The 27359-nt window shown below is 43.3% G+C and overlaps 1 protein-coding gene across 9 annotated transcripts in view; it reads right to left on the reverse strand.

The window, feature by feature from the left end:
* Positions 1 to 733: 733 nt before the first annotated feature.
* The window catches only part of LOC125718284 (activating transcription factor 7-interacting protein 1-like), a 46554-nt gene continuing 19928 nt past the window's right edge, over positions 734 to 27359 (reverse strand). Inside the window, exons 1-16 of one of the 9 annotated variants that reach the window (XM_048992013.1) lie at positions 23654 to 23732; positions 23006 to 23067; positions 15555 to 15611; positions 14331 to 14697; positions 13756 to 14209; positions 13172 to 13359; positions 12843 to 12980; positions 12686 to 12760; positions 12322 to 12392; positions 3796 to 3872; positions 2992 to 3699; positions 2820 to 2875; positions 2609 to 2672; positions 2403 to 2522; positions 2081 to 2151; positions 734 to 1556 (exon numbers count right to left, since the gene is read on the reverse strand). In XM_048992013.1, coding sequence (XP_048847970.1) covers positions 1083 to 1556; positions 2081 to 2151; positions 2403 to 2522; positions 2609 to 2672; positions 2820 to 2875; positions 2992 to 3699; positions 3796 to 3872; positions 12322 to 12392; positions 12686 to 12760; positions 12843 to 12980; positions 13172 to 13359; positions 13756 to 14209; positions 14331 to 14690 — 2856 coding nt within the window. In that variant the 5' untranslated portion in view covers positions 14691 to 14697; positions 15555 to 15611; positions 23006 to 23067; positions 23654 to 23732 and the 3' untranslated portion in view covers positions 734 to 1082. Of the gene's footprint in view, positions 1557 to 2080; positions 2152 to 2402; positions 2523 to 2608; positions 2673 to 2819; positions 2876 to 2991; positions 3700 to 3795; positions 3873 to 4585; positions 8356 to 11032; positions 11145 to 12321; positions 12393 to 12685; positions 12761 to 12842; positions 12981 to 13171; positions 13360 to 13755; positions 14210 to 14330; positions 14698 to 15554; positions 15612 to 17054; positions 22676 to 23005; positions 23624 to 23653; positions 23752 to 27359 lie in introns of those variants that run through there. The other 8 variants (XM_048992014.1, XM_048992015.1, XM_048992012.1 and 5 more) reach the window with 8 other exon arrangements.

Raw genomic sequence — 27359 nt, forward strand, 5'->3', positions numbered from 1 at the left:
AGGTAAGAAAGAGAGAGATGTGGGTGATGTGGCAGTACATTTTGCATTTCAAAGTCTGACATGCAGCAGACTAGTGCTGCTGTGTGCCGCAAACTCCGCCGAATACTTGTGAAAACTAAAACTTATTTCACCACTCGAAGCTTGGCCACTCATATGAAATGCAAGTGCTTACAGTAACAAACACCAGCAATTAGGATTTCTACTTCCAATCTGAAGGAATATGGGACGAATCACTTCCCGTATTGGTTAAAAATGGTACAGGTGACAACTCTAGAAGCAATGCCAAGCCCCCCCCGTAATGAGCAGCGAGGCAGTCAAGCGGGAAAAAAAACAGCAACATACTGTACTGTTAGCATATTACTAATGACAGTAATATACTTAGTATTTTATTAAAGTTAATTTTTTGCAGTCCATTTAATTTGTCACCTGTTGCATGCTCTTAATCTTTAAGGGGGACCATAAAGCTATTTTAACCAAAAATTGAGCCTTGAAGTAAAGAAATGTATCATAGCAAATTATATCGTGATAATTATATCGATATTGTGATAAAATATTTAGCCATTTTGTCTAGCTGTATGAGGGACAACTCCCCCCCCCCAGACTGGGAACATGGTAAATGATGAATAGCTGGGCCTTGGGGGGTGGGAAGGTTCACAGACACTTCTCTACACGGCTCATTTTCGTTAACTGAAATGTATCACGTTGAGACACAGAAACACACACGACAAATAGATTTGTTTAATGTCTTTATTGAAACCTTTTCTGCAGTCTGGTTGCCAGACAAAATGTAAAAAATTAATAGTCATCTGTCACTGACTTTCTAACTGCGCACTTGAATCTGTGCAGCACTTAAAATACGTACATATAGACATTTTTTACAATGTTCAGCTTTGTTATATATATATATAAAATAAAACTTAAAAATCAACGAAACTGCGTAATTTAGCAAAGTAACTCCTTGCTTTCAAACAACAGTTTCAACACTGATCTTTTCATGTCTTGGGTGGTGCATGGTGAAGGGCAAACACTTTTTCTAGAAATACTATGCCGCCCCAGCTTCACGTCGCTGACTCCAGGACGGCTCAGCCGGACGAGGACGGGGCGATGACGTCGGTGCACTGGGGCTCGCAGAATGGCCCGAAGCGGCCGTAAATGTCGCGGGCGCGGACAGCGAAGTAGTACTTGGACCCAGAGACGAACTGGGTGAGCGTACAGGCCATGGGCAGGGCCAACGCCTTCACCTCACCGATCTTCTTCCACTGCGAGGCCGGAGAGGCCGGCCCGTCCTGGTGGTAGGCGTACAAGTGGTAGCTATCCACTGGGGCGCAACTGCGGTCGACCTCGGCCACAGACCAAGATAACACGATGCCGTTCTGGCTCTGCACGCGAGCCAACTTCAGCTGCGGCTGCTGTGGCAGGGAAGTGTGACTCGCCTCTGGGGGGAGACGGGCTGGCGGCGATGGCGGGGGGGGCAGCACAGGGATGCCACTTTGGCTAGCCCCACATGTGGACGCTGGGCCCGAGGTGGCACTGGTGTACTTCTTAGAGTGGGATTCCTGGGAGGGATGGAGTGGAAACACCATTAAAAGAAACGTATATAATACAGAGCAAAACTCAAAGGGAAAATATACACACACAATTTGACATTAGAACATACGCAAATTAAGAATGACACAATAAAAACTAACATTTGTACTATTCTCCAAAAAGTTACTGATATCTTGTTGGATGGCTATATGAAGCTTCGGTTCCCAAGCCTCTCCTCAGGGGCATCCCAGTCATTCTATGTATTTGTTAAATTTCATCGCCAGCTCAATCAATCAAATCAGACTGATTGTAAAAAGCCAATGAAGTATCGATTAGCCAAAGGTGGTATGCTAGTGGTCAAGTCAAAAAATACATGGGTACATTGGATTGTTAAGCCAGCACACTTTGAAATAGATATCAGCTTTACATTAACATGCAAGTCACCATTCTGTTTCCCTGCCTAAGACTTCTGCTCAGTGCTGCATATATCTGAGTAACAGAGTGACTTTAGAGGCTGATTTTGCTAGTCAGGAATGAGTAGATGACTCCATACCTGCTGAGGACGGTGGTGCACGGTCAGCTGGGGTCCATTGACCATGTTTTGACCCTGAGGAGACGATCTCACTGAAATGGAAGGTGACAGCACTGTTGAAGTAGGGGACACGTAGACGTCTCACAGCTTCGTGTCACACCTGTCTCACGGTCACGCCCTTTCCTGTGCCAAGGCTCCCATCATCTCCAGCTGTGTCACCAGTCCTTCCTCTCAGCACACCAGACCCATCCCTGCATGCTCTCACCCACTCAACTTAGTGCCATTGCAGTGCAGTGCCCCCGCCCCCCACCCACTTCCCCAGCATTTGACTGGAGAGGTGTACCAGCTTGCTGAGAGTGGGCACCGCCACTCAGGCTGGGCAGGGCCCCGGGAGCCCGGTGGGCAGCCGGTGACGTCATGGGGGGGTGTCCCGGCTGCATGGGGGCCCTCTTCACCCCGGTCACTGCCAAAAAGACAGCACTGTTACAAGCGAAGGTCGGCAGATGGAGCAAGAAAACGTGGCTGGAGCGCTAGGAGAGGTAGACTCACCTTGGACGTCGTCATCATCCTCCGTCAAGTCTATGACTGCACCGGAGCTGCTCGCCCGAGGCACCTGTGGGGAGAGAGACACAGAACATGAGATTCAGCTCGAGGCAGATGTACGCCTCCTACTGTCACATGGTCAGCAGCATGACGTCAGCAGGGATGTTAAAGATGCACAAAGGGTCGGGGGAGGCGGAGGAGCGACGCGGTACTGCACCTGCGCGGGCGTCTTTGCTGTGGCCGGATCGGCGGTGCGGACTGTGGTTTGACCGTCTGATGCATAGAACAAAACGGAAACAACATAAGGGGCACTCAGGGGCAACCACAGTGAAGGGGGGAGAAACCCGCTAAGATTGAGGAGGGGGGCTGGAATTCTGAGCTGCGTTTACCTGTTTTAGAGGCCATCATGGCTACCGAGACGGGGCCCGCAGCCGCCAGCCCGGGAGTCTGGCCTCCCGTTGCCGCGGGGGCTGAGGAAGGTGGTAGCGACGATGCCGACGTGACTCCGATCACAGGGGCGCACTGAGCAGGTGTGCGGGCGGAGGAAACAGACACCCCAGGGCTGGGCACACCGATCAGGCCGCTGCCGCCTGAGTAGATGGCTGCCCGAGCCACAGAGATCTGGGGCAATGAGGCAGAGGAGGTCACCGACAAGCCGGAGGAGGAGGAAGAGGCGGCTGCCGTGGTCTTCTGGAGGATATAGGTGGTGCCAGGAGTGCTGGTTTTGGCCTTGCCAAGTGCGTTGGCGCCACTGAGGGTCGACATGGAGATCAGTTCCACACCGGGGCTGTGACCAGCTGGTATCGACCCAGCCTGGGAACCGCTCACAGCCAGGGGGAGCTGGATGAGTAGCGGCTGCAGGGACACAGACTGAGGGGTGGAGCTGGGTATCCCCGAGGGCATCGTGGGGTTGGCGGGGACAGGTTTGGGCACGGGGGGTGGCGCAGGCCGATTCTGAGCAGGAGGTAACGCCGCGCTGGTGACAGAGGTAGAGGGGGCAGAGGTGCTGGAGGCCGTCGTGGTGGAGCAGCCAGGGCCTCGGACCAGGGAAGTGGGGGCCGTAACAGTAGGGAGCAGCTTGCGTTGGTTTGGGGAACCTGAGGGTGTTGAAGAATGAGATACAAGGTGTTTGTGTGCTGGGGAGAGGATTCTCGGGAAAGAATCAGGTGACTGAGATTCACACGCACACTCACCTGCATAGCTGACGGGACCCGGAACAGAGTTCTGCTGCTCGCCTCTCTGTGACTCCAGCATCATCCGGACAGTGGTGCTGATGGGGGGGGGGGGAGATGCGAGGTTGGTTATAGGGAGTAGTAAGGGAAGTATGGAGAGTGATGAGGGAGCCCTCTGGGACCATGAACACTTGGCGCCACTGCCCTTATACGGGGAGGAGCCGATCCCGTCCTTAAGGCTGCAAGCCAGTTCACATGGGGCACGAATCAGGCACCGAGTGACACGCAGCGGAACCCAGCTACCCATATGAAGACCCGCCTGGTTCTAACCATGACCTGGAGCCAATCCCAGGAGGCACTGGGCACAAGGCTGGGCTACACCCTGGATGGGATGCTAGTCCATCACAGAGGAATCCACACAAACATACGCTCCTTCATGGGCAGTTTACAGACTAGTTAGCCTAACGCTTTGTCTTTTTGACTGCATGAGAATACCTGTGAAATATGAGGAGAACGAACACGAACACGAACACACACACACACACACACACACACACACACACACACACACACACACACACACACACACACGTTTGGATTTCTGTCATAATGAGGACTGTGATAAACTGTTGACCAAGGGAGGGCCCAGGTTTTCAAAATGGGTCAAGAGGCTTTTTACCTCAAGACTTGCAACTTCAAATTAGCACATTAATGGGAACACCAGTCTGCGTCATGAACCATCCAAGTAAGGGCCATGTGGTCGCCATGTGAAGACTGAGGTCCATCATAACAAAAAAAATCACACACGCAATGAAATGCTAGCATTTAATTTGTGGAAACATTAGCATCAACTATAAAATTAGCAGTCAAGAATAGCATTTTAAAAGGCTTCAGAAACGTACAGAGTAAGTTTTATGTTTCAAGACAAACAGCAAAAACATAAATACAAAGACAATTCCCTGAATCGGCGTACATTTCTAAATATGGTCGTCTCCGAGAACAAGCCATGCCGTTAATAAAAATATATAGTTTTCAAACTACTTTTAAAAAAGAAAAACGTCAGTTATCTGTCAACCATCGTTCACTTAGTCTTCCTAAGGTTTCTCCTTGAGCAGCCTGAGCTGACATGACGACTCCCTGCATCTTCTCTATCCAAACTGAAATTCTGCTCTCCCCCCCCTTGCTGCTGTAATCCCAAATAAGGGAGTTCCACCTCCCCAGCTTCAGTGGCTAAGCCAGGAGAAACACATTTTTATGCATTCGCACATTCCGCGTCATACTATATCGTACGTTTTTTTAACATATACTACCGATATCTTTGTATTTACTTTTATATTTTCTTTTCTGTCTTAATTTCTGTATTAGATGTGTTTTTGTTTCATGGTACCGTGTTACGTATTTTTTCCTCTATTGGACATGCTTTTGATTTTGTCTAACTGAACAGCACTTCAGCTGGGACTGTTTTTAAATGGGCTATATAAATTTTGCCTTTACAAGCATCACGCTCACTCTGACACTCTCAAAACAGAAATAAATTTGCTCAGGTGTTTAACCAATCCGCATTTGTTCACGAGCTTTTTGTCACCTTTTGTTTTTCTAAAAAGCCAAAAAAAAATGCTTTGTTCTATTGATAATAAACTTCAATAACAGTGTCTGCTGCAGAGTATAAGCAATGGCCTGCGTACTTGTGAAAAATTTCAATCCAGTGACATTTAGCACACATTTCATTTTAGAACCAAAAATGCATTAATATTTCTCAACATAAAATATGGTTCTATCTGTTTTTTCTATTATAGGTTGGTGACATAACACAAATTGTAATCTGGGAGCAAAAATGACCCAATATGAAAATGATGAATTTTGCTTACTTATTCAATATTTACAGTGCCAAAGCTACAGAGGATTGGCTGAAAGACTTCACTCCTTGGGTACTGGACACACACTCAGACATCTGACCTTCTGTGTCTTAACAAACAACACTCACACACACTCAGACATATATATAATTTCCACGGACAGCACGACAGTCATGGCTAAGTATATATGACTATGTATACACATACACACACAGAGAGACACAGATTTTTTTTTCCCGAAAGAAGATCAAAAAGCTGGTAAAAACTGCATTGAAGGATGGCTTTTTAAGATTCAGATTCAAGATTTAAAGGTTTATTGTCATTCCTACACATCAGCACACTATGCAACGCAATGGAACAAAACGTGGTTTCCGTGGGTCTCGGCACACAGTACAAGAGCAGAAGAACGGAATGAAAAATAACAGATAAAGAAAAATACAGCAAAATATAAAAACACAGTAAATATACACTAAAGGTAGAATGCGGGCTGAAAGTGACAGTGCAGTCTGAGATGAGGAGAGCAGCAGGAACGCTGTGTGACAATGAGTGCAAAGTTGGGCTGTGCATAGTGCTGATGTCCATGTTTGTGCTGGGCGGGGGGGGGGGGGGGGGGGTGCGCTTAAAGCTGTTCCTCAGCCTAGAGGTTTTAGTCCTGATGGTGCTTCTTAGCCTCCTACTGGATGATAAGGAGATGCACAGAGCACGTGCAGGCGGCTGTTATTATTACCTGACTGGTGGGTGGACTGGACACCGAGCAAAATGTACATCAAAACAAACTGTCTCCTTATGTAATCCAGGCCTTAGTGCTCTAGTCTCATCATCACTGTCACTATCTTCTGCACAGTGAAATTAATTTCAAAAAGTGCACAAGGGAAGTAATAAAACAGACGTTTCTTAATGTAAAATGACAGACTTTATGCTTAGTGTTTTTCAACATTGTCCAACATTGTAAAGCTACAATCAACAAATTGCATTTTCTTTACACAGCTGTAAACATTTTTCAAATCAGTAGCAAGCACTTTTCTAGGATTTATCTGATCATTATCGTTTGTTACTCTAAACTCTAGGGTACAGATAGAAATGTGCCTTATAATGAATCAAAAACGACAGCCAGTTAACAAAGACATTAACTGAGTTACACTATCATTCACATTTGCATATTATGGAAATGACTACTGCATTTTAAATACTATTCTTATGTATTACCTTCAGCTGAAAGATTCATTTCATCCAAAGACTTTCCTTTGCATGTGTGTTTCTGATTCCAGGTTCATAAGGCTGTTGTACACATCTGCGTTTACTGGGGCAGTGCTTCAAGTTTCGTACATTTTTAGTAGCATTTCAGCATCTTCACCTTCTCTTCTCTTACTATGAAGTATGGCGTCAACCAGCAGTGTCTCACATAAGCCCCTTCAGGCTGATGGACTAGGGTTCTTTTCTAGCTCCTGCTTTACATTTTCCTCAGTCTCTCTCTAGAAATTTCTGGAAGGGAGACATATTCCGTAAGAGGGATGATATCCAGCTTTTTCCACTTACTCCGATGAAGGGAGGAGATGGCATGGCTAGACAGACAAGCTCTCCACTGTGCCTCGTGAAGCTTGATAAAGCTCTTTGCTCTTTCTTCTGTTTCTTTGTCTTCTGCCAGCAAAGCTTCACCCACTACAATCTCAGCACATTTCTTCAAGGAATATCCAAGTTTGCGCACCAAAGATGGTACTGTAGACTTCTTTTTAGCAGCATTAAATCCACTCACTTTTTTGACACCCTCAATGACGAGTCTGAATCTGGATGGCACAATTAAATCCCGAAGTTTTTTCACTCTACTTTCAAGTTGACCTACTGCCATGACTAACCTTGCAAGTTGTCGCATTTTTTGACCAATGTATGCACGCTGTGCATCTTGACTATGCACATAAAGCATTTTCCCATATTTACATATTAATGCATCACTTCTGGCATGATTAGAAATGTCATCAGGTTGCATCTTCAGTAGTATTTTTTTGTACTCTTCATCATCTTCATCATCTTGTAAAGGAAGAAGAAACACAGATGCTGCCTGTACTTGCTTTTTTATACAAGACATGGACTCTACCTTAAGTCGGCATGAACATTCATGTTTCCAAAGGTCCTTCTTCAAGACAAAACCAAGACAGTGCTGACAGGGAAGGTAATCATTAGCAGATGCACTGGTTGAAGGCTGTTTCCAAGTGACAAGTTCACCACAGCCCTCTTTGAGAACTCTGATGTTATGGCAGTAGTCACCTTTGCTGCGAAGCTGTTCAAGCAATTTCCTTCTAGAGTTTGAACCTTTTCTAAAGCTCAAAGCATGGGCCACGTCTGCCTCATTTGAATGCCATCTTTCAAGATGACGAGCTATTTTTGTATTTGATTTATGACAATAAACACAATAGTGTCTTTTGTCCAATTTCTTTGTTGTGCTAGTTTGCTGTAGAGATACTGATTTTTTACTAAAGTGTCCAGCTGTAGGTGGGTGAGAGTTCAAAGTAGTACAGTCACGATCAAAACATTCTGATGAAGAGTCAGACTTATCGTCGGATGCTTGGTATTCAGACATGCTGGAGACAGACTCTTCAGATTCTTCCGCCAAATCATGATCTGCACCATGTTCTGATGTGTCTCTGGTGTCTGACGAATTTCTGTGTGTGTTTTCATCTAAAATATTAGCGACGACGCATTCCATTTCAGATTTTTTTCTGACATTGACCTAAAGTGACAAACACATTCAGTAAGCATTTTGACTGAATGAATACATAAAGTCACACACATTTAACAAGTTTTAAATTAATTTTTAACAATCTGGCTTAACATCAAGAATGTCAAATTTTGATAGCAAAACATGTATTTCTAAATTAACTCAATTACTGATATGAAAAACGTCTTTTTACATTAGTGATGGTTAGTGATTAATATGATGAGCATTTACTTTGACTAGAATTTTAACTATTGCAAAATGTTAACTGCAATGGGTTTGTCCCCAGCCTTGTGCCCTAGGCTGCCGGGGACAGGCCACCTGTAATCGCGAATGGTATAACAATTTGATAATGGATAGATGTCTAGATGAAAACATCCGTAAGTGTTTACAACGCTTGCTATATATTCCAGTTTTGCAATACATATTGGGGCTGTTAAATCGACCAAAAAACTAATCAATCGCACATTTTGCAACAAATTAATCACGATTAATCGCATATTAATCAGGTATAATGAAGTATAAATCAAGAAAGTATAAAAATAATAAAAAATATTCATGTAACAGCTTAATATGGTGTAATAAAGCTTACTCTTCTTTCATATGACATCATCCAGATTACATGTCAAGACTAGTAAGTTGTATTTACAGTTACTTTTTTCAGAATTTTTCTTCTAATGATTTAAAATTATGCAATTGTGCAGCGGTAAAGGCACTCACACTACACAAAATATAACTAAAAATATCGAGAATTGTGAGGGGAGGTAAGGCTTCGGGGTCACAAATCAATTCCTCTTTTGGGATTTCAAAACGTCCATGCATCCGATATTTTTCAATATAGCATAGGTAGGAGTTTGTATCTATACAATCCCTTTTCTTTCTGAAATTTGAAACATGCCTACAAACATCGCACATCACAATGAATAGTGCGGAGACGAGTTGGCCAGTTTATTTTGCTTCATGGCTACACATTATGGTGGTTCTGCCCCACAATGCACTGTGCGATAATGTTGGTTGCCCCACAATGCGCAATGATGTTGGTTGCCCTATAATGCACTGTGCCATGACGTTGGTTGCCAAGATCTATTGTCTCTGGCTTGGACAAGAATTGCTGCATCCATGTCACAGATCAACTGCAATAATTCTGTTCATTTATTTTAATGCATTAAATATTTTTAATTAATTGCAATGAATAATACATTAGCGCATTTGACAACCATATTTTATATAGAAAAATACACAAATCCCTCCATTCCCTAACCGCATATCTTGTACAAAGTCACGAGTGGCCTGCAACCTATCCTAGGCAGCCTAGAGAACAAGTCAGGGGACAACCATACAGCTATATATTAAATTACACGCACACACATACACACCAGCACATACAGACAAACATCAATATTTAGTATATTAATATACACTCACCAGCCACTTTATTAGGCACACCCGTCCAACTGCTTGTTGACGCAAATTACTGATCAGCCAATCACATGGTGGCAACTCAATGCATTTAGGCATGTTGACATGGTCAAGACGAACTGCTGCAATTCAAACCGAGCTTCAGAATGGGGAAGAAAGGTGATTTAAGTGACTTTGAATGTGGCATGGTTGTTGGTGCCAGACGGGCTGATCTGAGTATTGCAGAAACTGCTGATCTTCTGGGATTGTCACGCACAACCATCTCTAGGGTTTACAGAGAATGGTCCGAAAAAGGGAAAACATCCAGTGAGCGGCAGTTCTGTGGGCGAAAATGCCTTGTTGATGCAGTCAGAGGAGAATGGCCAGAGTGGTTCAAGCTGATAGAAAGGCAACAGTAACCAAAATAACCACTCGTTACAACCAAGGTATGCAGAAGAGCATCTCCGAATGCACAACACGTCGAACCTTGAGGCAGATGGGCTACAGCAGCAGAAGACCACACCGGGTGCCACTCCTGTCAGCAAAGAACAGGAAACTGAGGCTACAATTCGCACAGGCTCACCGAAATTGGATAATAGAAGATTGGAAAAATGTTGCCTTCTCTGATGAGTCTCGATTTCTGCTGCGACATTCGGATGGTAGGGTCAGACTTTGGCGTCAACAGCATGAAAGCGTGGATCCATCCTGCCTTGTATCAACGGTTCAGGCTGCTGGTGGTGGTGGTGTAATGGTGTGGGGGACATTTTCTTGGCACACTTTGGGCCCCTTAGTATTAATTGATCATCGTTGCAATGCCACAGCCTACCTGAGTATTGTTGCTGACCATGTCCATCCCTTTATGACCACAGTGTACCCATCTTCTGATGGCTACTTCCAGCAGGATAATGTACCATGTCATAAAGCTCGAATCATCTCAGACTGGTTTCTTGAACATGACAATGAGTTCACTGTACTCGAAAGGCCTCCACAGTCACCAAATCTCAATCCAATAGAGCACCTTTGGGATGTGGTGGAACGGGGATTCGCATCATGGATGTGCAGCCGACAAATCTGCAGCAACTGCGTGATGCTATCATGTAAATATGGATCAATATCTCTGAGGAATGTTTCCAGTACCTTGTTGAATCTATGCCACGAAGGATTAAGGCAGTTCTGAAGGCAAAAGGGGGTCCAACCCGGTACTAGCAAGGTGTACCTAATAAAGTGGCCAGTGAGTGTATAATACACATGAACACATTTAATTCACAAGGCAAAGAAAAACATAAAAGCTCACCTGCCGCAGTTTTTGATGAAGTTGTGATGTTTCGGGTCTTATCGGCATACAAGCACGTTCAGTAAAGTTGCAGGCATTTACTCCTACCCTGGCCCCACGCTCCACCCTGTTTCTTAGCAACGGCCATACAATGTATGATTTGAAAGGTGCAGTCAGTTAAGGGGCCTTTATGCCTCTTCACGTTTGAGAGTGTTCATTTCAAAACCTGTATTTTCATACTTTAACTGGACAGCACTGCTTTTCATTCAGTAGTAATAATACTGATTTACCACAATGGTAGTATGTTTGATTAGATACTTCAAGTACATTTAGCCTGCATATTCCAAAGGATATCATGTCAATAACAAATACGTTTAAGAATATGATTTTCATATGCTTACTATACTTTGTATTTTTTTCTCCAGATTTTCTTTAATGTGTGTGTAATAAGTTAAATCCAGTAGCAGACTTACTTGAGTAAACATTAGATCTAATGGCAGACATCTGGTCATTACAGACAAGGTGAAGGTCAGTGAGAAACTGTCAGTAGCCTCTAGACACAATTTAGTTTGAGACCCGAGGTTAGGACCTCACTCTGACGGTGTATTTCGTAAGTGGGACCTCACAATGATAGAAATATAACACAAAAACACGCACACACACGCACATACATACACGCGCACACAGTGGAGGTAGGAACTGCCCCCCTCAACCCTGGAGGTGTGATCTGACAGTGTTACCAACAGAGCTGCTGTAACCCCACCAAAAAAGAAAGACCAGCTTTAAAAAGCACAAAGTCTAAACTGCTTCTCAGTCCTAGCAGTCAGATATTAAGCCCTTTGTTTCTTCAACACCCTGGATGACCAACCTAACAATTAACTAGTTAAAAATAAAACTAACAAAACAGGTGCCTAGTTCCTTTATTGTATTAACCATATATTATCCAGACACCATGGTGCGAAACCTAGTTGGTGGAATGAACTCCCCCCCTTGATGTCCGAACAGCGGAAACCTTGGCTATCTTCAAGCGACAACTCAAAACTTTCCTTTTTCAGAAATACCTGAAGTAGTACTCTGTATTCTTACTCAGCTCTTTTCCGTGTGTGTGTGTGTGTGTATGTGTACAAAAAAAAATAAAAAAATTGTTGCACTTTCTCAACAGTGTTCGGATAGATGGTATTCATAGCTTGGGTCCTTATTGAGCTAGCATTGGAAAAATTCATCGCAGCGTCTTAAAGCACTTATGTAAGTCGCTCTGGCTAAGGGCGTCTGCCAAATACTGTAAATGTAAATGTAAAAGGGGCCCTTACCGGCAGGTAGGGGCTGTGCTGGAGGTGGGTGTGGTTGCCATGGTAGCAGTAGCTGCAGGGGGAGGGGCCGCCTGAGAAAAAAAGAATGGAGGTCTGTTTGACTGGCACCTTATATGTTAGATCTGCTGACAAGAGTGTGAAGCTCGGGTCTGAAATCTTAAAAAAAAAAAAAAAAAACTAAAAAGAAAAAAAAAAAAACTCACTAAAAGATGTTTGGTGTCCGTAGTAAAAATGCCACACAGCTCTCCAGTGAAGCTTTATGAAAATTATATCACAGATATATTTTATTTAAAGGACCTCTGTGTGTTTTATAGTTCCCCCGGTGGAACGTCAGCGTCTGGGACCTTCGCTCCCATCCACTCACCTCCTGAGATTTACTGGTGCTATCCTTCGCTTGGTTGGCAGCTCCGAATTTCTTGGTGAGTCGTGCGATCTTGGCCTGGAAGAGGAATGCAGACACGGGCTTACTTTACAAGGCTCACCGTAGTGGGGCGGGGTTCAGGTGTTGCGTGGGAGTGTACCTGCAGAGTGTTGAGAGAGTGCTGGTGCTTGGTGGCACAGTCGATGCGATCCACCCGCTCTCGCAGCTCCTGCAGGCTCCGGTCGAAAACGGTGAGTTGCAGAACTCGGAGCTGCTCCGCTACCAGGTGCTGTACCACCTGTGGACAGGTGGGGCAGCATATAGGCGGAGTAAGGGGGGGCTCTCACAGCCGACTCGATTGGCATAAGTGATTAACGGAACAAAAAGGACGTAGAAGAGGGAGGGCACCATACGGAAGACTGAACCTGGAAAACCTCTTCACTGCCTCGCCCCTTTTTGACCCCTTTCAGGCTCTGCGCTTGTGCTCACCTTCTCCAGGCGCTGCCGGCTTCCCGGCTTCCCGCTGATCTTCAGCTCTAGCTGGGCCTCCAGCTCCTCCCCCTCCACCCGGGCTTTCTTCTCCTCACTCTCCTCTGCCACACCCCCTCCATCCTGCTCTCCTCCACTCTCCGTGGATCTCGCTCGCTTCCGCGCAGAGCCTGAGCTCTCCTCTCCGTCTGATGAGTCACATGACATCACATCCAGCTCTACTATTAACGATCAGCTGACGGCAGCCTTTACAACACAATCGCTGCTTTACTCACAGAGCACAGGTATATTTAGCTCACAGTACCTTAACAGTTACTCTGTATGCTCCTATTAAACAAATAAGCTCATTGTCACATCGTTTTTCAGTTGGATGGCAGGTAACCAGACCAAAATGGCTACATCTTATTTATGATTATTATTAATAAGTGGAATAAATGAGGACCCATTCTGATTATATGTGCTTACAGTTTACTTCATGTGCCTTTTATTCTCACTTTTATAGTTGACCATAAAGAACCAAAGTAAGCTGACTCCCAGCGCACCAAAGCAGCTCACAGGCTAGACAGATCCCTCATGACAACTACCTCTCTCTCCAAGTGGGGATGCTGTAATGGGGGCCAGAGAAGACTTGGCAGAAACTTCTGAATTTTCCCCTTCAACTCCTTTACTGTCCATCTCCATCTTGTCTTCATCTTGTTCCCCTTTATCTCCATCTTCCTTCTCTCCCTGGCTCTCCTCCTCTTCACTCAGGACAAGAAACCCTTCCTTTACCTCCTGGTCAGACTCAGGGGCATGGGATGGAGACAGAGAAGGGGAGGAGGTGATGTTTCCAGGGGCAAGCGGGGACTGCGGCTGCATGGGGGTGCCACTATTCAAATCTGTCTCCATGCTGCCTGTCGGCTTAAGCCTGGTGTCGCCCCCTGCTGTTCCCTCTGCTCCCCCGCAGGCGTCCTCAGAGATCTTGAGGGGTGCATCACTGCCAGCTTGTTCGAGCTCATCAGCCAGCGGGGGGCTGGTTTCTGTTTTAGAACCATTATCCTGGAAAGAAATTCCAACATTTAGGCAGTGAACAAACGTTTGCAGTCCACATTCAGAAGCGCATGAACTCATCTCAACTCTCCGACAGTGTTATTCTGACACCTCACCCCTCCCAACACACCTCATTTTCAGTGTCGCTCTTATCCTTCGATCTGTTGTTCTCCTTCCCACCAACCCCCACGGTCTCTGCTTCAGCATCCTCCGTTTTTCCTTCAGCCCCGGCCACCGGGGATGGCGCCGAAGTCAGGGCCACAGAGACAGAAGAGTCCGAGCCGGAAGCCACGCCCTCCCGGTTCTCCTTGTCGTTCTCGGCCTCCGTCTGACCCCCCTCGGAGTGCTTGCCGTTCACTGGTGGGGGTGTGTTGGAAGGAGACGACCGAATGTTGTGGAGAGACTCCAGCTGCTGCCGGTCGCTTAATTTCATCGTTTTTCTGGCCCTGAAGACTTTCTTCTGGGGTTCTTCTGCTATGGCCACATTCATGCTTCACCTTGAGGGGAGAAGAAAAGGTTCACCACCACCGATTTAGCACACACTCCAGAGGGGAAGATGAATCAGCAAGAGAGGTGAGATGTAGTTGATATGTACTTGCACCAGGGGGCGATCTCTTACTGATAATGTCTTCCATTCTACAACTTTGTTTTAAAGTAAAACAAACCTACTCAAATTCATTCCATTTCCAGTGTATATTTCAGATAAAAACCATAGTTATATATATCATGCTTAAAATAGACACGATGCATTGACTGTTCCATTCAACCCAGTTAATGAGTGTATTTAATAACAGGATCCAGTTGATTCAATGAAAATTATGAACAGTAAATTAGACAAAGCTGAAAAGCATCTCTTGGATTTTTAATGAAGGAGGATAGATAATCAAATTTAACTGATATGAACAAACGTAAATGTTCCATTGCACAAAACTGCTGGGGTGCAGTAATAGTCTGACTCCTCCCCCTACACTCTCATTGGTTCTCTCTGTAGAGCCAATCACTGAACATACCTACCAAGTCTGCCCAGTAACAAAGAAAATAACAACGATTAACCATATTTTCCATTGATAGGGATGTTTAACTATTCTAATATGTGCATACTGTTTTGTGACAATAAGCAACACCTTTTAATAGTCCTTTCTGGGCTCCTGAACTCCAGATCCACAGTGGATATGAGACTCACCATGTTAAAAATGGTGTTTAACAACATGAAGAGATACTAAGACAACATAATGCTTTGCGAATTGTGCATTATTACATTTACATATTACATGACACCATCACTAACCGTGCTACTGAAATGGCATAAAATTGACACGACTGATCAACATGTCTATTTTACCAGTCTTCCTACCTGTGTGAATGTAGGATGACTCTGCTCATGGGTTCAAGGAGGGAAAATGTGGTGGACCTAAAGAAGAATGCGTAAATCTGCATTAGACCGATAGCAGCCCAGCTGAAACCATTTCCATGCTGATACATGGGTCAGCTGGTTTTCAGGAGTGGTTGTGGTTCTTTCGGGGCCTTGTGGCCTAAACGACAGTGCTGGTGCAGCTCTGCAGAGAGATCCCAGCAAGGAAAATGCACCAAAAGCAAGCTGCAATACGGCCTAGTGGCCAAAGTGTGGAGTCATAGGAAAACACCTTCTCAGGGGAAAACAAGGAAGACGATGCCTCACGAGTCACCTCTTCCAAGGACAGAAGGGCATTGTGGGTCAAAGTTCACAGAAACAACCTGCATAATCAGTGTGCCACGGGTGGTTCATCACCAATTTACTACAGCATACTGGAATGTTCGGGCTGCTTGAATTTGAATTCAACTAGCCGACTTGAAAATTGTACACTACTAATACATAATTTACCCCCCAGTTTTACACAATGTTCTCAAACGATTATCCCACACCTTGTCATTTAGAGCAATTTAACCACTAGCATGCAAATACCAACAACTGTGGAATTGTGTGTTGTCTATTTATTGTCCTGTCTATTATTGTTTGTATTGCATTGGTTTTTTATTCTGTTACTGCACTTTGTAGTGTCTTATGTTGGGGAAAATCCTGCCAACTGCCTTGTGCAACTGCACAAATCATACGAAGTTCACATTTCTGCACGATTTATTTACTGCCTGTTTGCACTTTGCACACCCTGCTGCTGTGATGTTAAGTGTACTATATGTTACTATATGTCGCACCGGGGCCATGGAGAAACGTTGTTTCATCACTTTGTACATGTATGAAGCTGCTGATAACAATAAAAGTAACCTTGAACCGAAAAACTGGATTCAGAAAAAATTACAGAAGAAAATACACACATATTCTGCCCATTTCATTCACAGTTGTGAACCTGTAGACTCCCTATAAGTATCTGATACGTCCTTTTTACTCATAGAATGACAGTGAAGAATTTCTATCTGCTTCTGTGATCAACCTCAGAATATCTCCATTTGGTCGTTATTCATATTTGTCAAGCACAACAGCAGCAAATACTGTTGTTGTCTGCGTGAGAGTGAACAACAGCTGAAGATCAAAAAAAAGAGCATGAGGAAAGCAGAGTGGAATGCAGGCTGTACCAAAGAGAGCTTAAAGGAGGGGAGAGGTGCACAAAAGGTCTCTGATTTTAGTGCAAAAAGAACGGTCCACAGGCACACACCCAAACTTGTAACAAAAAAAAGTTAGACAAATACAGAAACACCTTAGCAGACTACAACTGTGCATTTACATGGTCACAAAAGAAATACATCAGCAAACTGAATGTGGCACCTTTACAGCCACAATTATCACACATCAGTTACAATAGGAACAAGCGTGCCACAATTACAAAGAAAACACCACTACAACACCTCCCAAGAGACTCACAATCTGCTGACACACTTAAGCAAACGTGCAATGCATTTACCCCTCCCCCACACTTACAATCAGACAAGAACAGGGAGACAGAGTGGAAAATTACAGCTGACCGCGGAATGTACCACTGTGAGACCTGAACGAATCATGGGGGTGGAGAATTTTAAATCTATTGACAAGAATACGAAGCAGCCAAGCTGCAGTTCACACTTACTGACACCAAAGTCAATCTCGCCATATACACAACTGAGTATTATAAGGAAAAAGAAATGTTCTGATGTGTAAAGTTGTATTGGCAACCCTTATCTGTGATACATGTTTAGTGAGCTTGCTGTACATTGATTTGACCGTTTTAGAACCCTGTAATAATTTAAAGGGCACTGCACGCACGTGAACAGACTCTGAATTTATTTGTAAACATGAAAACATGAGAAAACAACTGCAACAGTCTGGAAAGCATGTTGCTGTAACCGTGGAAACATTTCACTGGAAGTTCTCACCAAAGCATCTCTTGTTCTTTTTTGTCCTTTGTTCACTCAGAGACATTTACTTGGGGTCTTGTTTTAGAAACACAATGTGATAGGGAAACTTCCAAGACTTCCACTTTAAATCCTGAGCCTTTGTTTGGGCTGATTGGCCTCAGGAAGTTAACGGAAACCAGTTTGAACCAGTTTAGGCTTGTTAAGCCACTGACACGTTATGGCACGGGATAAATATTCTGGGCACTGGTCTTTTCCATGACCTAATACAGAGTCGTGAATATTGTAGAACTTCAGTATGACCCAGATTTCCCAGAAAGATCTGGAACCTAATTAGAAAATACAGTATTTCACCAGAAACTACACATATGCACATACATGCATACTTTTGTAGATTACAGATACGCCTTAAATATCTTAATGAAACTGCAAACATCTACTTTATTGATATTTGTGCATCCAGTAAATCTAACCATAAACACCACACCTCAAAGCCATCCAAAGAATTATGCTTGGAAAGCAACTGTGCTAGAAACATTCCTGCAGACAGCTGCATTGGTGCTGCTGCAGCTACTGGGGGTATTGCAAGGTCAGAGGGCTGCTGCAATGGTGCTGTTGCGCAAAAAGTCTGGCCTCAGATCACCTCCCCCTCCTCAACAGCTTGAGATAAAGGCACTGTTAACATGTTAATGCTTGCCTTTGTTCACAACCCCTATAACGCTGCCCCGAGTTGTGCAATCCAGCTGCAAGATGCAATGTGAAGCGGCATAGCGATGCTCTTGGCTGTTCCACCTGATTTTCAAAGTCGAATCAGACAATCTAAACATGAAGCAACACAGCCTTAGAAATATGATCCACACATACAGGAACAGACTCATTCTCTTACATTAAAAACACTTTCATCTGTATATCGCAATGATGTACACTTCTACGCACAAAATGTTTACAGTCAATAAGAATTCTTCCGTCTCCAGTAAGCATTCAACATCCGAGTCCAAATCGATTCCTGCAATGCGAGTAGAAAGTGCTGCACACCCCTCCCCCACCTCAACAGTCAGACAAACAGTCAAGGAGACAGAGTGGAAAATTACAGAGTATGGACTGTACCACTCAGAGCTGAGCAGACTGGGGGGGAGACACTGAAACCAGAGGGAGGGAACCTCGCAATCAATTAAGTAACTAATTAGGATCAACCGAGCATTACCAAACGTTTCTACTGAGGAAAGAATAGCAGGGTCTTTATGGCGCAAAAAAGAAACAGTTGTCAAATAAAAATTAATCTGTTTTTCTAATGGTGTCAAAAAGAGGTGTCAATGTTAAAGACACAAGTGTTACACAGGTGAGAGGTTCTGCTTCTTTATTAATGACGCTGCAGCAAAAGGGAGCACTATCTGACAGTCACCAAGCGTCTTCAGAGAAGGGCCACTCCCTGTCTTATACGCATTTACAACAAAAGACTCTCCTGCAGCCCTGTGATAGGCTGGCCCCCCATCCTGGGTTGTTCCCTGCCTCGTGCCCATAGCTTCCAGGATAGGCTCCGGACTCCCAGCAACCCGGAAGGATAAGCGGTTTGGAAAATGGATGGATGGACGGACGGACTCTCCTGCATTCGCCAGGTGGTGGCCTTCTCCAAAATGCTCCTTGGTCGTTTCGCTTAGTCTCCACTGGCTAGTTACACACCATCCCACATTCCACACATGTGAAGATACGTTAAATTTCTTATGTTCTTGCTCATCTTTTAGATTAGGTTAAGGCAACCACTTTGTACAAATAAGCTAAGGTGAAACGTTCAATTCATATAACAGATTTCAGTACAAGATATACTCATCAATAACAGGATAGACTTCCCGTATAATACCTTTTATAGTACAGTAACAATTTTGGATGGATGGATGGATGCTTAAACATCATTTCATTTATTCCACTTGCCATTACTGATTTAAAAAACCCCCCATTCACATCTCCCAGTATTTGAAACATCCAGTCTTTTTGTGCAGTCAACCAATGAAAATATGAGGCTCATTGATCCTAATAAAGAAAATCAAACTTCAATAACTCCAAGTGCAACTTAAAATTATACCCAACTGCTGTACTTGGGCAAATGCACTGACCTTCAAAATGTTCTGTAATTCCAGCAGTGACCTAAATTTCTGTGAGGTCAAGAGCTGACACAACAGATCAGCTACCAATTTGAAACAAATCTAATTACTCTGAAATTGAATACAGACTTGCAGTCAAATTATGAGCAGTGGCGTTACTATTATACTCTTTAAATAGCCACCCAACCAAAAACAATACTAAGAAGATATTAAATAAAGGCTTAATAATCCATCTGTTTCTTGTACTCAACAGTTAACGGACTGCCAAAAAAGGGAATTACTATCCTCAGTAGTTGGCTTATAATGTGCATGTAACTTTAAATGTCTAAAAAATAGATAAGGACAGAAATATTTTGATTGATTACCTAATTATATCTAAAGTATCACGGAAATGCCATCTGTGTTTACAAATATACATTAATCCACAAATATCTGCCACTGCAGCACTACACAAATAATGCAGCCAGTTGCCCCTCCATCTTTACCACTTCCTAAAAATGTTTGGAATTCCTTCAGGCAGTAGTACAGGGCACTGAGCTGCGTAATCATGACCCTCATCGACGACAACCTTGGCTGTACTACAGTGTTGTTTTCTGAAACGATTTTCACTGCAGATTTTATGCACTGCTCACCCTAGGATTCATTTACATTAATGCAGCTAAAAGTGCGAGTTCCAACATCTGCCTGACAGATATCTGCCAGAGAAGGGTGTCAATATGCGTGTGATAAACTAGTCAGCATGCCACTGAATACCTCCCAAAAACTCTCTCGTGCCATCGCCAGTCAACAGCAACAATGGGGTTTGGTAGTGGATGCATCTCTGCATGCTAAAGGCACCTTGCAAAGGTAGCTCCCCTGGCACGCCTTCATAGACATGATTAACTGGAGTACCATGTCATGGGTGCCTCAATGCTTCTACACAAGAATGTGAACACTCCGCATTCTGGTAACATATTCAGTGTGCTAAATATCACACCAACGCAAAAGACCACCTATCCGTTTGCTTTCACTGGAAATTACCAACTCTGGAGATGCTCGAGTTCCATAGCGATTAACCTTTTTGCATAACAAATGAAACAGTAGCAAAACCTGATCCACAAAGATAAGACATCCTCAGCTGCTACAACTAAGCACACATTTCAGCATTTTTCTAGAAAACTGCCTTTGCCTCCCGTGAGACAACATTTTCAAGTTTCTGAAATCCGACCTCCCTCGCTCATCCAGGTATTCAAATGATGTCCACACAAAATGACAGAATGTCGCCAAGCTTACAAAATGAACTAATTAAGCGTTAGGACGTGACCTTTTTGGCCTGACAAAAAAAGAAAATAACATTATTACAATATTAAAATATTACAATATTGTCATTTCCCATCCACAGAAGATTCATTCTTTCCTCATATAGCATCCGATCACTTGCTGCCCATTACATAAAGTGGAGAGCATTGATGGTACCCTGGAACCAGGGCTTCCTGCCATTGCTGATGCTGCAGGTTTAGTCTGTTATGGGCAACAATAAATTTTGCCAAAAGTCTTAGCTTAACTTCTTGGTGTCCATCCACCTAAGATCTGACATACAGACACTGTCACGTGCTGTTGTAAAGTACCACCAAAGAGATAGAATGGTCAAGGAGAGACAAGATCCCCTCACCATTTACACTGAATAAATACCAGTTTCTTTTTCACCATGTTAACCTACTATAGAAGGTTTCAGCAAGACAAGCAGTTTGCTTCAGCCTGACAAACCCACACCATGGCACCACCACTGACCTCCTCTGCCATGCACACAGGCACCGCTAGGGCTGTCTAGAGGCCCTTAGAAGTATGGTTGCATTGGAGTATGCAGCTGCGTAGTACGTAGGTCATAGATTCTATGCAGAAGAATTAATCAGCCCTAGGGGTCAAATCACCCCCCGCTATGCAACACCTCAACCTCTCCGCTACTTTTCCTCAGTCGTCACCTAAATACCAGGCTTCACAAACAGGAACATGTATACCTCTCACAGATACAAGTGTGTATACCTTCTCAAAATCTTTTGTTTCATACCTCTACAGCTTCATACATCATACATTAAAGTTAATAATTACAGAACTCAACTGTCTCCAGTTTTAGGCATTTCCAGCAAAACCGAACACTGACCAAACAGTTGTGAGGCTTAAAAGGGAGGGAACCGAATTTATCAGGTGGGTAAATCTGGTGGGAATTTATTCTGCATTATTCGAGGATTCCTACCACATGCATAATTGGGCAGTGATTGGAAGCTCAATAAAGCTGCTTGACAGTCATGTGTCTGTAATGTGCCATTTGCCTCACTTGTAAAAGCATGTAATAAACAGCCCAAATGCAAAGTAAATGTAAATGAAAGGCTGGTGTTCTGTGATGTGCCACAAAACAACAGTGGAGCAAACTGCCCAATGTCATAACACAGCATGGGACACTGTGCAATCTCATCAAATTCATCAAACATTCCTCCATTCCTGCTTCACATAAGATTTATGTTGAACCTGCACAATACCTGTGATAAGTAAAACTGCACAGAAAGTTGTTTGTTGGTAACAACAGAGAAATGGCTGTAACTGCAATAAATCTGATTGAAGGCTCCCCCAAACAGCAGCTGTACCTGAAATTGAAACTAAGTGATTTTGAGACAAACTGATGTTGAGTGTGTGATTTTCTCCTACAGTACAATTACAGGTGTACATTCTGATGTCTGCATGCTTTCTTTTTCTTATACAGTAAAAATAATCTCTGCTTGGCAATTTTTGTTATGTCTAAGTAAAATTCAGGCCGGCCAGATGACCATTTCTTTCTAAAAAGCTGGGTGAAGTCACACATTATATCAGACACAAATGACTGAAAATGAGATAAAACAATCAAGAATGACATTAATGTCTGGTTGCGATGTACTTTCCTAACTACTTCCATTCATTTACTTCAATAACGTTTGAACAGGTTGTCTTCCCGCAACTTCTGCAAATGCTTCATATACCCATACAATAATCTTTGAGGCAAAATAAAAAATACAAGTGATGAAACACAAATATCACAGCACAACTTAAAATAAATTCTTAGTGACAAATGAATAATGAAAATCAACCATATAAAACTTTCTAACACTAGGCCTGAAGCACTTAAACTCTCATTTAACTTATAACTATATATATTATAAAGTGATTCAATTATTTCCTTCAATAAACGCTCCGCATACTGATACAAACAGCGAAACATGAGTCAACAGAAGTCGTCAAAAGCACACTAAAACAGTCACAGAAACATTAAACTAATCAAATTGACAGAAACATCATTAACATTTACACATAATCTGGCAGAAAAATTATTGTAATCGATCATACAAAATAAAGGGAAAAAATTGAAAAAACTTACCTTTCCTTTTAGATTCCCAAAGTCGAAAACTGCGAATAATCCAGTTGCTAAATCGCAAAACGCTGCAGAAATGTTTTGCCAAAATTAGCTGTTTAGAGTTTGTGCATTTGTGCTTTCAGTCAGCCATTAAGGCGCCTGCTATGTCGGTTATTCGGTCGGTAACTTGATCAGTTAATCAGTCTGTTACTCAAGTCAGTTGACTGCGTAGACAATGACCCGAGGGTGACACGAGGAGCTCCGCACAATCACACGTACCGGGAGTACAGCGCGAGCAGGCCCCGTCTGTGAGCGCACTCCTGTTTCAGACAGCCAACAGTCACACTCACACTCTCTCTCGCTCCCGCACCAAGCAGTAAAGCGGAAGGGGGCGGGGCTAGGGGAGGAGCAAAAGGGGGGGCAAAATCCCCGTAGCAGATCGACGTTCTGAAAAACGCGAAACTTTACACAATACGTATCGCTTGCACATCTGTTTAAAATATAAATAGAGCGTAAATATGTACCATTTTAAAGATCAGTTCAGTCTAATTATAAAACGCATGCATATGAAAATTCTCGATGAAACGACAAGCCCCTCTCAAAAATGGGATAATTATTATTTAAACTCAAATATTAAATTGTATTGAGTCACAGAAAAATGTAAAATCTTACTTGATCTTCAACAGATTTGGCAGTGTGACTGTTCGAATCTTCTATTCAGCTACATAGTGCTTCCTGTTTTCAAGTCTCTTAACAGACTCCTCCCAATGCAACCAAGCACACAGCCTTCAGTGTTAACAGCACGTCTGTGAGCACAGTCTGTGAGTACGTGTCCATGTCTATAGATTTGTATATATGCATATCTCTAAGCCATCCAACCATTTTTTAATTATACATTATAATCGCATTTTTAAAAAGCGACTTTCTGAGATGAAGTATTGCGCATATTTGCCATGTCTCCACACACGGTTACATAAATGTGTCCAGACCTTATGCACCATGGTAATTCCTGTCTCACTATTCAGAAAATCTGAAAATTATTGTGCAATATTAATTTCACAAATGATTTTCACTCTCGCTTCAGATACTACAGATCACGCCAGCGAGTCCACCCCGCCCCCTCCCGCCCCCACAATTTTGTGAAGACTGGTGAAAATGCTCATGGAGAAGAGGAACCGAAAGGTGAAAGAATACAACACTGCACAAAGGGAAACGAGAAGGGGGGGTGCGTATTAGGATATGGTGAGTGAGTGCACCAAAGCTCTAGGGTACAGGAAGGCAGGGGGGAGGGGTAGGGAAAAAACAGTGGGAGGAGCCAATGCAGCGCTATGGCACATGCCAGACTACTGAAATCCCCAAGAGACATGAACAGTGCTATGCGCTATTGTTCCTCACGACTCTAAGTAGCAGTCCTTACACCTTAAATTATGCCACGTGAGCTGCGCCATTCAGTCTCTTTCCTCTGCATTCCTGATCAATAAATTCCTGTAGCACACTCACTTCTCCTGTTCAGTTTGTGACACCATCTATACTTTGTCACACCAAATGTGTATTAAAAACAACACATAAAGCTTAAAGTTTTACACCGTAACCTGTTTGTTAACGTTAAGTAATCGAGGCATTATGTGTTTCTCTAGCGTACAGCAGTAGTCTTGGGATTGCAACCTGCATGCAGCCTTTTGGTCACAACTTCATTTCACTGCCTGCGCATAACTTAATCCTGATGATTCTTCCATGCAGCAGATTTTCATGCCAGCTATAATATTTGAATCTGAATGACCAATCAGTGACAAAACTAACTTCTGGACTAGTCTATGTGCATTATGACGCCTCTGTGATCCACTCTCCTGGCCGAGATTTATAATAATTCTGTCAACGTTTTGTCAAAAAGGGGCAAAAATCACATTCGCACAAATTTGCCAAAAATTAAATCTTAAAACACAGAAAAGGAAAACCTCACACCAGGTCATTATTCAAGACCCGCCCCAGTCAGCCATTTTGTGCTCGTGTCTAGTCAGAAGCAAGCTATACTGCACCTAAAATGTCTGCCTGTGATTCTGCAGTACCAGAAGTCACCCATAGAGGTCCTTTGAACAGACACACACAAAAAACAAAAGATACATATAATGTATATTATATATAAATATCATTTGAACATGTTCTTGTGCATCCAGAAGGCCAGTTGTTTACATCATCAAACATGCCATCAAAGCCAGCACAGCTTTCAAAACTCCAGTGAAAGGCACTATGCCAAATGAGCCTCAATTTTGACTTGCTCCAGCATGCACAATAAATACACAAGCAACACACTGTGTATTTTCCCACAGCTCTTCCTTTTTCCTGCCTATACATTCTGTATCCTGTTTGGTGGACTATAAAATGGAAATGGTTGTTTTCCCTGCTACAAGAATCAAGAGGGATTATACACTGCAGACACACAGCAGTGAAGAGCTCCGCATTTTTTCCCACTTCAGAGATAATAGATTCCTCAATCCGTATGTTAATCTAACTGCATGCTGTGTCTGAGGGAGTGAGCAGGAGTGAGACAGGAAGGTGTGAGGACTGGGCAGCGTGAGACAGAGTGGGAAGGGGAATGGGGGAGGAGGAGCACACAGAGTAAGTCAACAGAGCTGTGCAAAAGATGGGGGAGGGTTGGCCGTGAGGCACAGACGAAGGGGCGGAGCTTTTGCACTGCACAAGCAACCCAGTTCTCTCAATCGCTTCCTTCAGCCAACAAGCGTAGCCCACAGGACCTGTCTTACGCCACTGACGGGAGAGAATTACAGCGTATGCCACAATGTCCTTGTGTGCCATATGTACAGTTTTGTATACAATAATCTGTTACAATAAAATTAAAATATACTTCTCATCACTTTATACATTCACATTTCTGGAAAATTAGAAAATGTACTCTATTTTGTGTATGTAATACACTGGGGTTTCTTGAGGAAAGACAGAAGACAGATATCGGTGTTTATAAACTGCTATCACAGAACAATGTAAAAGGCAGTGAGTAGTATTGTGAGACACTGGGAATCCATTTGCATTTGGAATCAATGCCAGCTACCTCAAAGCATTCTTTCCACACCGAAAATGTCTCTTGTTCCTGTGCAGTTCCTCCCTTGAACTACAGAGGTCCCCTTATGAAGAAAGCAGCAAAATAATCTTGATGCATGCACCCAGAAATAGATAAACCCCACATCCTGAAGCAAAGAGCTTCAGGCTGCTCATTAGTTGATCACATGGTATTTCCTTTTAATGTGGGAAGCAATAAACTGTCACCCCACTCAGGGGACTGTTGCGCCATCGCTGCAGATTCAGTGACTGCTTTTATTGCTGGCATGTAGACAAAACAGAATTCCGGAAGTGAAGAGTGCCCCATGATAAGATACAAACAAGGCTACACACAGCTCACTCTCTGCAGAAAAACATACAGCAAATATAGCTCCAGTATTAGCAAAGAACCAACACCCCCCAGCCATACGAGCAGCAGCAGGGGACGCAGGCTGAAACGTAAATTGCTGACTAGCTGGCGGGTGCTGGCAATAATTAGATATTAAGCCCTCCCTTCTTTGACAAGGCTTTATTGCATTATTAAAAAAAACCTAGAACAAAGAGTCATTTCTGCAAACTGTATTGAAGAAACACACTAACAGATCCGAAGCACCAGCAAGTCTCATGGTTTCTGCAGAAAATACGACTCAAGGCATTCAAGAAAGCCAGATGAACAATATGGTGCATTCGGATTCAGCTCCTGCAGTCGTGTTCTGAAATGAATTATGCAAAATAGAGCATAATGTAGTCAAATTAGACAAAGAAGTGCTATTTCACAGTACATATAAAAAGAAAAAAGTGCTTTGCTGCTAAATGTCAGCTGCTAAAGTGCCTTTTCCCCAATTAAGCCAACAAATGAGTAGAAAGAAGCACTTCAAAATATTTTTGCAAAAAAAAGACAATCTACAGATACGATAAACTTGAGTGACCTTAGTCTACAGATGTGATAAAGTTCTTATTTTAAAAAGCACTAAATCATCCACCCGCTTATCCGGTGTCAGGTCAAAGTGAACCTGGAGCCTATCTCAGCGAGCACAGGAACACTCAGCACAGTATGCCAAGCAATTCAGAACTATCAAGAGTTTGCTATACAGAAGTAAAAACTGCACATAAAGGTACTAAAAACAAAAAAAACTCTTCTTTTAAAAAATTTCTTGCAGCCTGTATGTCTTAACTCAAAATAGCAGCCTTCCCCCAGAGGCATGGTTTGAGAGGGTGCAGAAACACATTTTGCATCTGCAAACACAAGGTGATGTTATGTCCAACCGGACACATGTGACGACGAATAGTGACACACTAGTGTTTGCTGTACCTTCTCAAGGAC

The sequence above is a fragment of the Brienomyrus brachyistius genome, chromosome 22, assembly GCF_023856365.1.
Source record: "Brienomyrus brachyistius isolate T26 chromosome 22, BBRACH_0.4, whole genome shotgun sequence".
NCBI lineage: Eukaryota > Metazoa > Chordata > Actinopteri > Osteoglossiformes > Mormyridae > Brienomyrus > Brienomyrus brachyistius.